Source organism: Lolium rigidum, chromosome 3, assembly GCF_022539505.1.
Source record: "Lolium rigidum isolate FL_2022 chromosome 3, APGP_CSIRO_Lrig_0.1, whole genome shotgun sequence".
In the NCBI taxonomy this organism is placed as follows: domain Eukaryota; kingdom Viridiplantae; phylum Streptophyta; class Magnoliopsida; order Poales; family Poaceae; genus Lolium; species Lolium rigidum.
Genome location: NC_061510.1, coordinates 272,055,145 through 272,065,673, shown reverse-complemented (window position 1 = coordinate 272,065,673; position 10,529 = coordinate 272,055,145). Strand labels below are relative to the sequence as shown.

The 10,529-nt window shown below is 48.0% G+C and overlaps 2 protein-coding genes across 2 annotated transcripts; one reads left to right on the top strand and one right to left on the bottom strand.

Moving 5' to 3' along the window:
* Nucleotides 1-2,456: 2,456 nt before the first annotated feature.
* LOC124703430 (serine/threonine-protein kinase SAPK10) lies at nucleotides 2,457-4,837 on the top strand. Its single transcript, XM_047235643.1, has 8 exons — nucleotides 2,457-2,648; nucleotides 2,730-2,906; nucleotides 3,048-3,101; nucleotides 3,207-3,299; nucleotides 3,536-3,628; nucleotides 3,833-3,937; nucleotides 4,013-4,111; nucleotides 4,204-4,837. The coding sequence occupies exons 1-8, from the start codon at nucleotides 2,472-2,474 to the stop codon at nucleotides 4,489-4,491; spliced, it is 1,086 nt and encodes a 361-aa protein (XP_047091599.1). The 5' UTR covers nucleotides 2,457-2,471; the 3' UTR covers nucleotides 4,492-4,837.
* Nucleotides 4,838-5,903: 1,066 nt separating this feature from the next.
* LOC124696530 (serpin-ZX-like) lies at nucleotides 5,904-10,310 on the bottom strand. Its single transcript, XM_047229246.1, has 3 exons — nucleotides 10,072-10,310; nucleotides 8,519-8,990; nucleotides 5,904-6,692 (listed from the first exon to the last, which is right to left on the bottom strand). The coding sequence occupies exons 1-3, from the start codon at nucleotides 10,308-10,310 to the stop codon at nucleotides 5,904-5,906; spliced, it is 1,500 nt and encodes a 499-aa protein (XP_047085202.1).
* Between the last annotated feature and the right edge of the window lie 219 nt (nucleotides 10,311-10,529).

Sequence of the window (10,529 nt, the reverse complement as noted above, 5' to 3'; positions counted from 1 at the left end):
CATCTCCATCGACACCACCGCCATCTTCATCACCGCTGATGTCTCCCATGATGAGGAGGGAGTAGTTCTCCCCCGAGGCTAAGGGCTTTACCGGTAGCTATGTGGTTAATCTCCCTCTCCCATGTACTTCAATACAATGATCTCATGAGCTGCCTTACATGATTGAGATCCATATGATGAGCTTTGTAATCTAGATGTCGTTATGCTATTCAAGTGGATTTTACTTATGTGATCTCCGGAGACTCCTTGTCCCACGTGTGTAAAGGTGACAAGTGTGTGCACCGTGTGGGTCTCTTAGGCTATATTTCACAGAATACTTGTTCACTAGGTTATGATTTGAGTTGGATGTCTCTATGATATTGTGGTGTGTTAGTACCTCCTATGAATGCTCACAGTGACAGCGTGGGGTGTTTATTAGTACTTGAGAATACATCTTTAAGGTTTGCTTTTGCAGCCCTACACGGTGAATTAGTGTTCGTTATCCGGCCAGAGAGTAATTCAGAATAGCATAGTGAAGTGCTTATTTATATCCAATTATGATTGCAATGTTGAGAGTGTCCACTAGTGAAAGTATGATCCCTAGGCCTTGTTTCTAAGAATTGAAACACCGTTTCCAACAAGTTCTGCTACATGTTTGTTTGCTGCCATATTTATTTCAGATTGCAATTACTACTTACAATCATCCATATTACTTGTATTTTACTATCTCTTCGCCGAACTAGTGCACCTATACATCTGACAAGTGTATTAGGTGTGTTGGGGACACAAGAGACTTCTTGTATCGTAATTGCAGGGTTGCTTGAGAGGGATATCTCTGACCTCAACCTTCCTGAGTTCGATAAACCTTGGGTGATTCACTTAAGGGAAAGTTGCTGCTGTTCTACAAACCTCTGCTCTTGGAGGCCCAACACTGTCTACAGGAATAGAAGCGTGCGTAGACATCAGTGGCCTGTCGAGGTCTTGTTCGACGGGCAGGGCAAGATGTACCTGCACACCGGGTGGAACAAATTCACCCGCGACCTTGATCTTGATCCCAACTGCAACTCACCTTCCTCTACAAGGAGGGTGGCGAGATGATCGTCAAGGTTTTCGACGACACATCCTACCGCAGGCACTACCACACCGGCGAGTCCGGCTGAAACACTGATAGTTAGAACTGTCAGAATGTCCTTTATTTGCAGCGAAGATGGTCACAGGCCAATTAAAACCAGTAGTGAAGTTTTCTCTATGTTCTTCCTTGGTAGGAATAACATGGCTATCCTTGCTAGTTGATTTTCTATTTTGGTGATTGAGAGTGCCAGAAAGTGTTCTTTCTTGGCAGCGAATATAAGAAATCTATGTGACCAACACTAGTTAGGTTTCGTTATTTTACAATGTTTTAACCATGTTTCAAACTATGTATTAGTTTGTATAATATTTGTATCTTTGTTTAAATAAAAAGAAAAAAATAGAAAAAATGGGTTGAACCGCTGGAGAGGCGACGCAAACATACGCGCGCGGATAATTTAAGCGTCGGTTCCGTCGCCGTGTCGGCGAATGCAAGCACCCAGACCCAGTCCACTCGGTCCAAAATGCAAGGCGGCAAACCGAACCGACCTTGCCTAATTTAACCATCTACTGCTACACTAGCCGACGGCTCGCCGGCCGATCAACCATGGGCTTCGTGTCGGAAGGACCAAACGCCCCTGCTCGTCCTCTCTGCCCGGCACAGCCTCGAATCCATCCGAGCCGTCCAACGTCCACGAAGCACCACCTAATCACCGCCCGAATTACCGACACGAAGCCCATTCGGGTATCTCCACGCGGCACGCTCTCCAACCCTTGCCCCAGATATTTTCCCCCACCACCCTACGCCTACGCCACCGTCCTACCACCCCGCTGCCATCCCGGTCCCACACAGGACTCGTCACGTCGGGTCCACACGCCATTGACGAATGCTGTTTCCCGTGCACATCGTCTGACTCTCGTGCCGTAAAACAGATATTCCCCCGGCGACACGGCCGACATGTGGGCCCCCGCTCACGTCGGCCCACATGTCGGTTTCTTCCACAGGGTCGTCTTCCCCGCGCGCTGGACAGGATAGATCGCCTCGCTACGCTAGGTGTGTTGCGAAGCAGAGTGGAGAGATAAAATATTAAAGAACTCCCACAGGAGAAGAAACCAGAGAAGGGAAGGTTTTATTGTAAATAAATAAAGGCAGCGTGCGCGGTGGGAGTTCACAGGCGACGCGACAGAAAAAAGGGGGAGAGATCACGAGGTGGGCTTCCTCCTCCGCCCAATCCCCAACCAAAACCGAATCAATCCACCCTCTTTCAAGCTCACCAAGAGCTGCGCTAAAAAGAGAAGCTCTTCTTGGATCACGAGAGGCCCGCCCGCGCGCGCGGGAGCTCGAGCCAGCCTGCCTGGGATCGAGCGAGCTTAGCTTTGCTTCGCGGGGAGGCGCACCGGCGGCGAAGGGAAGGGAGGAAGGGATGGACCGGGCGGCGCTGACGGTGGGGCCGGGCATGGACATGCCCATAATGCACGACGGCGACCGCTACGAGCTCGTCAAGGACATCGGCTCCGGCAACTTCGGCGTCGCGCGCCTCATGCGAAACCGAGCTGACGGACAGCTCGTCGCCGTCAAGTACATCGACAGAGGGGAGAAGGTACACAGTAACAGTCGATCTTCATTCCTTCCTCTGCGGAATTACTATAATTCTGAAGCCTGTTCTTCCGTTGCCCTGCAGATTGACGAGAACGTGCAGCGGGAGATCATCAACCACCGCTCGCTGCGCCACCCCAACATCATCCGCTTCAAGGAGGTCATCCTCACCCCGACGCACCTCGCCATCGTCATGGAGTACGCGTCCGGAGGGGAGCTGTTCGAGCGAATCTGCACAGCCGGAAGGTTCAGCGAGGACGAGGTACGGCCAGTACTCCGGCCACCATGCCTGGCTACTGCTTACATCATCGATCGCCACCACGGCGTTTTCCGTTTCCGTGTATACGTCGGCTGCTACTGATTGCTACCGCTAACCGTTGAAACATTTCTGACTTTTCTCCAGGCGCGTTTCTTCTTCCAGCAGCTGCTGTCTGGAGTCAGCTACTGCCACTCCATGGTACACTCTCTTCCATCTTTTTTTGGTACAGCTAGCTGCAGCCTGCAGGGGGAGTGTGCAAGTTGCTGTAGCTAACTGAAACTGTTTCGTCTCTTTTTTCGGCAGCAAGTGTGCCATCGTGACTTGAAGCTGGAGAACACCCTGCTGGATGGGAGCACGGCTCCTCGCCTCAAGATATGCGACTTTGGCTATTCAAAGGTAGTAACGCTTGCTCCTCTGTCCCTGTTGGTAATTTTCAGTACTACAAAATTTCACTCTGTTTACATGCCAAATTGGGAGTTTTTTTCCTCGAAATGGAGGGTGAGACCCCTAGCCTCCACATCGAAAATATGCATACCGCCTTCACCAAATTGGGAGTAGTTTTAATGCGCAGAATTTGTCTCCTCCTGAGTCGATCTGTAACTATGCTCATCTTTGGTTGTGTATTTCTGCAGTCTTCGGTTCTTCATTCGCAGCCGAAATCAACTGTCGGAACACCGGCATACATAGCTCCTGAGGTTCTTCTGAAGAAGGAATATGATGGAAAGGTATGCGATTCAAAGCTACCACTTCTCATCATCTTCTCATCCTCTAGTATATGTTCATGCCCTTTTTCTACAACTTTAACAACCATATTCGTATAATTGTACCGCAAAGTATCTCCATTTGTGAGATGCGGGATGTATAATCATATTCATACTGTACTTTGTAATGTTAAGTACAAACAACTAATTCTTTGTTCCTCGATGAAGATTGCTGATGTGTGGTCATGCGGAGTGACGCTTTACGTTATGCTAGTTGGTGCATATCCCTTTGAGGATCCTGATGAGCCTAAGAATTTCAGGAAGACAATTCAGGTTTCCATTCCAGCCATCTTAAATTGCTTGCCTGTCTTTATTCTACCCACAAAACTAATGGGCATGATTTTCCAGAGGATATTGAGCGTGCAGTACTCGATTCCAGATTACGTCCACATATCTACCGAGTGCCGAGATCTTATTTCTAAGATTTTTGTTGGCAACCCGGCTACTGTGAGTACTTCTTCAGCTGAGTAGTGTTTTGAGTCACTATATTTTTCATAATGTTTTCTTTGAGATAAAGTAACTCTTCTTCGGACATGCAGAGAATCACAATACCCGAGATCAGAAACCATCCATGGTTCTTGAAGAATCTCCCAGCCGACCTAGTGGATGATAGCACAATGAGCAACCAATACGAGGAGCCTGAGCAGCCGATGCAGAGCATGGACGAGATCATGCAGATCCTGGCAGAGGCCACCATACCAGCAGCTGGTTCTCGAATCAACCAGTTCTTAAACGATGGTCTTGACCTCGACGATGACATGGACGACCTTGATTCAGACGCTGACCTTGATGTGGAGAGCAGCGGGGAGATAGTATACGCTATGTAACGGTGCGGATTCTCTCGAAGTACCCATGTTTGCAATCAGGAAACGGATACTCTCAAAGTACCCATGTTTGCAATCAGTTTGCCTGCGAGATGACCAAAGATACTCAACACACTCAAGATGAATATATGTATTTCCCAGTGTTGTACAACGGTTTACCTTGTTGGATGTAATCATGTTTGCTGTAACGCTATGCGGTAATCTAGTTAGTTTGAGAAATCGCAGAGTGTCTGGAACAGTGTCTATCTGTGATCCCGTGAACTAAGGGACGGGAACCTAGTTATATTATACCACCATGTTTGTAGTTTGTACCATGTATAGGCAAATAAGAGAAACTCCAGTTTGATCAGTTCTCTCTGCAATCTGATATTTACAGCATGTTTTCTCAGTAATCTATGTGAAGTGAGACCTGAGCAAACTTTCATCCTTTGGTTCAGATTTTTTTTCGAAATGGGGTACACCCCGGCCTCTGCATCGGTTCAGATGAGTTTGCGTGTTAGGTTCAGATGAGTTTATGTGCATCGTGGCTCTTGCTGTGATTCAGTGTAATATATAGGTTGTAGGGTGTGCAGATGTGTGAATCTGTTCTGCACGCAAACAACTTGAACTGTTTGTTGGAGAAATCCCAATAGTGCAGTAGTACTTTGTAATTTCACACACAAAGGATCCGACAGTCAACTTGCGCTTACATTATTTTGCAATTTTGAGTAGTGCATATTAGTACTATATCTGATTTCAGCTTGCCTTGGGCGCCATCTGTCCTCTCCCCAGTCAAAAGGGCACATACTGATAACAACAGGGCCACGGGACAACGACGTCGCTCTCAGCAAATAACCCAGATGCACACAAGAGCCATTGGGTTATATATTCATTTCTGGGCACCATCTGGGTTATTTTGTCAACTAAACTCGAACAACACAGTATAGATTGACGAAATAACCCAGATCAATCACCAAATTAAGCAAATGCCCTTGTTCATACTTTGTGAAGAAGCTGCCCATAATGCCCATCTCATGTTTCAAGCAGCTCAAAGCACACAATTCCGCAACAATCCTGGATTATTGCAATTCTACGAGTACATTGGATTTTTTTTTTCGAGGTAAATGGGGGAAAAAACCCCACCGCTTGTTATTCATTTCTTGAAAACAGCCAAGAAGCCAATCAAAATACAGATAGGGAAAACAAGGTGGGGGGAAGAGAACAATCATATCACAGCTTAGCGAGTACAAAGGCGCGGAGCGAGTCGAGCGGAGCACGGTCTGCAGGGCGAAGCCGCCACCGCCATACAGCGATGTCATCCCCCGCCATACATGGGATTTATTACACAGGCAGCATGATCAAACGTTGAAACCCTTAACTCCCATGTGTCAGACAGGGTCGCAGCCGATACAGGCTATTCAGAGCAAAAAAACACATCATGAAGACATGAGGGGATTGGCCACATGACCAATGAATAACACCACGCCTGTGATGTCTTCTCGGATAAGGAAGAGGAAAGGGTGATCCGCAACAAAATCCATCTTGGGCTCTACTGGCCTTGACCTAAGTGTGACCATTGCAGCAGCAGTTGCAGCCGCAGCCTCGGTTCCTTCTTCGTTGACTTCGACAAACGACTTGTGGAGAAGAGATGAGATATACAAGCTCTTTGCCACCGGCAAGCCCACAATCTCTGAAAGATCTGCTTCTGCGCTAAATGGCAGCTGGAGACCCAAACCTTTGAGCAAATCTGACGCTTCAAATCCAAATGATATCTTGAACTTGGGGAGCTTGAATTGCCCCACTGGAACCTTCTTCTCTGGGATATGCATCTCGATAAAGTTTCGTTCGGTGCTCAATTTTTCGGCCAAGTTCGAGAGACCATCATGTGCTTCTGGAAGAAGTATGTACATGGAGAATTGCCTCTTGTCCCTGCCTTGCTGGTAAGGAAGCTTAAGTACCTTCAAGCTGTCAGAAGACAAAAGGTATTGCTTTTTTGTACTGGACATGAATGGTGCTTGAACTGAACTGCCATCAAGGAGGTGGAACTTGCCGTCTTTTGTCTTAGATGCATCAAACTTCTGAGTCCAAGCTCCTTTAAAATAAAGGGCATTCCCAAGAACCAGACTAGTGGTAGCATCAACAGACCCTGCTGGAAGGATCTTTTTGATGAGACCTGCTGTGATTTTCTCAACCCATGAGTTCACTTTACTAGAAACTTCAGCAGCCTGGACCAAGGAAAAATATATCAATAATTAGCACAGCTGAAAAATCGTAACACATAATCTAGTAGCATTTTCTAGAATGATCTAAGTGTAGAAAGGAAGAGACTATGCAAAAAATGGCAAATGGTAGATATTATAATTCCACCAAATTTTTGACAAAACAAAAATTGTTTTCTTTCAAACAAGACTGAACCCAAGACAACATAGTAACACTGTGATAAAACAATTCCATAGTAAAATACAATCGGTAAAAGATAAGACAATTCACATGAGTATCCTGATTCAAATGGTCATGACAACATCTAGAAGCACCACGGAACAATACCTCTACTGATCTTTCACCATTAGTCATTTTTTGTACATCTTAGAAATCAAATTCCCATGATGCTAATCAATGAACACCAAATAAGAAACTTGCCACAAGTTTTCTTGAGGCGAACAATGGGGGCCGAATGCCCACCTGAATTATTTTCATTAAAGCACCATAAACCAGAGATTGCACGGGGAGAGGGGACTTTTTTTCACTAAGTACAACGGTCGCAACGCAGGAAAACACATGGTCGGGTGGCCCAGGCGGGAGTGTCACATAGACAGCGCGTCACACCAACGAGCTACCAGAGAGAAATCTAAGAGATAGGGGACATGCACAATCAACATGCACAAGTGGGCGAAGAGCTGGGCCAGAACATCTAATTCAGAGGAATCACTATGAGAAATCACATCAGTGCACTACTTGAATGACCTATAAATACAGGCTTAGACATTCCGAATGATCTAACATACATACTAGGATCAAGAACCAACAAGTATAAACATCAGAAAATACCACAGCCTTCAAATTCCTACATAGCACACTGTGAAACTTACATTTCTAAGGATACCTTTTCTCACAAAAGTAACAGACCAGGTATCACAAAATAACAATGGTGCATGGTCCAAAGTGTAAATTATTCACAGAAACATAAACTCTAAGGAGCATATTTTACCATCATTTGACAAGTGCAACACATAGAGAAACTCCCCTAAGCTATATATGCCTACACACTACAAAAATACAAGAAGCAAGAGCACACCATAAAGACTAATACTTCCGAAGTTCCATTTCTACACTTCAATAATTAAACTGGACAAAAATGGCATGGTATTAATCATTATATGACATGTTTAAGCTAGACATAGAAGGAAATTGCACAAGCTTAAAAGAACAGTCGCCATCCTCCAACCTATCGCAATCTACTAAAACAGCCGAAAGAACAGAGGCCCCAACACTGCTCTATAGCCACCCACTATGGGAAAACACGCCTTGCCATGTGGGCAAAATACACGGCAAAGCTCATTCGGAACACGGCAAAGCGATCGCAATGTTGCGGCGCACGGCAAAGGGAGCACAGCAAAAAATGGCACGGCAAAGGAGCTTTGACGTGTGCCTTCTGCCCGGAACACGACAAAGCCTTTGCTGTGTGCCTCACTGCCCAGCACACCGCAAAGAACAGCTTGACGGTATGTATCTACATAATATTACAAAAGGTCCTAGTGTTCAAAAGAATATCATGGAAATAACCACTAAATAATAAATCTACAATTAATAATGGTTACATGATTCATGGAAATGTCAACATATGTCAGACACCTACATTACATAAGCCCAAAACAACCACTTTTCAGAGAAAGAATGGCATGCTGAGCTGTAAAAAAGAAAAGTAAATAAACTACCACCCAGTGATCTCCTCAGATAATGAGCAAAATCTTTACTCTGTTCTTTTTTATTCTTTTTGCTCCTTTGGGTCGTTTGAAGAACTAGCTGCTAGACAAGCTAGGAAGGGGATCACCTTAGTTTTGAAGTCCACAGACAGGATCTTGGAGTTGTACTTGCCCACAGCTAGATCCTGGAACGAAGGCTTCAGAGAGAGCGACGCGTCGACAAAGACCCCGTTGGCGTAGGCGACACGGGGCCCGCCAGCGCCGGAAGCGTCAGAGAGCACGAGCTGCACCACCAGCTCGGCGAGTTCTTGTAGTGCCTCGGACTTGCCTGGACGCGCGGCCCCGAGCGTGGCGGCGAGCTGGTCGCGGGTGGCACCCCCAGCGCCGGCGGCGACTAGGCTGAGCGAGACGTGGAGGGAGAGCGGGGAGAAGGCGGTGTTGCCGGAAGAGCCCTTGGAGTTGGAGGATGAGGAGATGGCGGAGGCGAGGCGGAGGGCAAAGCGAGTCTGCTGCGTGATGGAGAAGGCGATGTCCGTGGCCGAAGTGGTGGACCGACGGGCTGGAGAAGAAGGGATGTGAACGGGGAGTGCAGTTTCAGTACTGTATCATACATTTTCTTTAACAATCACAAACGGCAGCAGAGTAACAGCTTATGATATTATCTGTACACTATCTTTGATCGCTGTCATCGATTTGTTAGAGAGATGCGTTCAGCAGAAAAACAAGAACCTCGGCAGAAAAAGAAGAACCAAAGTAAAACGAATCGAACTAACTATGATGTCAAGCCATAGAATGACAGACCGATCTGTGCTGATTTCAACAGATGTATCAAGTGGGTTTACCTATTTCTTGCAAGATGTCTTGACTTTCCCCAGATTTGGGATCTTTCGACCATCGTGTCCATGGAGGGAGGGGAGGTGGAGCAGGAGGGAGGTGAGGTGGAGCAGGACGGTGATGGGGATAGAGGGGAGGTGGAGCAGGAGGGTGATTCGGAGGGAGGGAAGGTGGAGCAGGAGGGAGACGGCGAGGGGGCGGGGGCGGCGGCGGAGGAGGTGGTCGGATTCGCCGATTGTTCCAGCTCTGGTCGTCCATCACGATTTCGCGCCAACTTGGCGGGAGAGGGGGCCGAGGGAATGGGCTTTTCTCTCCGGCGTTTCCTTCTGTTTGGGTATATGCAATTTTCCCGTGAAAAGTAGAGTATAGATGAGCGAGCCTTTCCGGTGGAATGGAGGACTTCAGCGTGCTAAGAGCATCTTCACCCATCTCTCCAACGAGGTTCCTAGGACGCTTTTCTTTTCATCTAGATGGACGAAGGGCCCAACCATGTCCCTGGCTTCTTGTTTCCCCCCCGGATTTAGCCTTTCATCCATTCAGAGAGTTCAGGCCTTCCCCGGCTTCCCGAGGCCCGGTTGGGAATTTCAGACGAAACAAAAGCGCGTAAAACATTGAGCGGGCCTGCGTTGTCGGCGACAGAACTGGTTGTTCCCTCCATTAATTTCGTTTTCTCTCCAAAATGCGCCGCATAGAACCATTTTTCCCGCCGAATTTCGGAGGAGCTACCGCCATTCTCCCCCACAGTTGCAGCTCCTCTTCTTCCCTTCCACCACCATGCCGCCAAAGAAGGTCGCCGCTGATGACGCGCTGAAGGCGAGGAAGCCACGGGCGCCAAAACAGAGGCCACCAGGCATGACAAACGCGGAGTGGCGACGGATCAGGAGCGGCAGCGGAACGAAACTCGTGCAGGGCGGAGAGGGAGAAGAAGTGTAACGCGAAGAGGGTGGCGGCGACGGACGAACAGGCGAGGCTAATCTCCATTAGCTTCGGCCAGCCGCGCGTCGGCCAATTCCCCGGGCCATGGCCGACCCAAGGTATGATCGTCACTCCTTCCGCCTTCTCGCCGGCGTCGCCGGCCACGGCCATGTTTCAGGACACCTACGCCGCCGGCATGGCTGGGTATACGCCGTCACCGCCGGCGTACGACGTTGCGATGTACGAGGGCATCTCGCCTGCCCTGTGACGTGGGCCGATCTCCTTCTCCAACCCCGGGATGCCGCCGCCAAATGAGCCTGTGATGTATGAGATGATAACGACGGGCTCCATGGCCGCCGCGTCGAGCCCGAGATTCTTCACACAATAGGA

Coding starts and splice junctions, on each gene's coding strand:
- LOC124703430 (XM_047235643.1), top strand. CDS start 2,472: ATGGACCGGGCGGCGCTGACGGTGGGGCCGGGCATGGACATGCCCATA. Junction 2,649..2,729: donor ACATCGACAGAGGGGAGAAG/GTACACAGTAAC, acceptor GTTGCCCTGCAG/ATTGACGAGAACGTGCAGCG. Junction 3,938..4,012: donor ATTTCAGGAAGACAATTCAG/GTTTCCATTCCA, acceptor ATGATTTTCCAG/AGGATATTGAGCGTGCAGTA.
- LOC124696530 (XM_047229246.1), bottom strand. CDS start 10,310: ATGGCCGTGGCCGGCGACGCCGGCGAGAAGGCGGAAGGAGTGACGATC. Junction 8,991..10,071: donor CTCCGCGTTTGTCATGCCTG/GTGGCCTCTGTT, acceptor TGTATGATACAG/TACTGAAACTGCACTCCCCG. Junction 6,693..8,518: donor CTGTGGACTTCAAAACTAAG/GTGATCCCCTTC, acceptor TCCTTGGTCCAG/GCTGCTGAAGTTTCTAGTAA.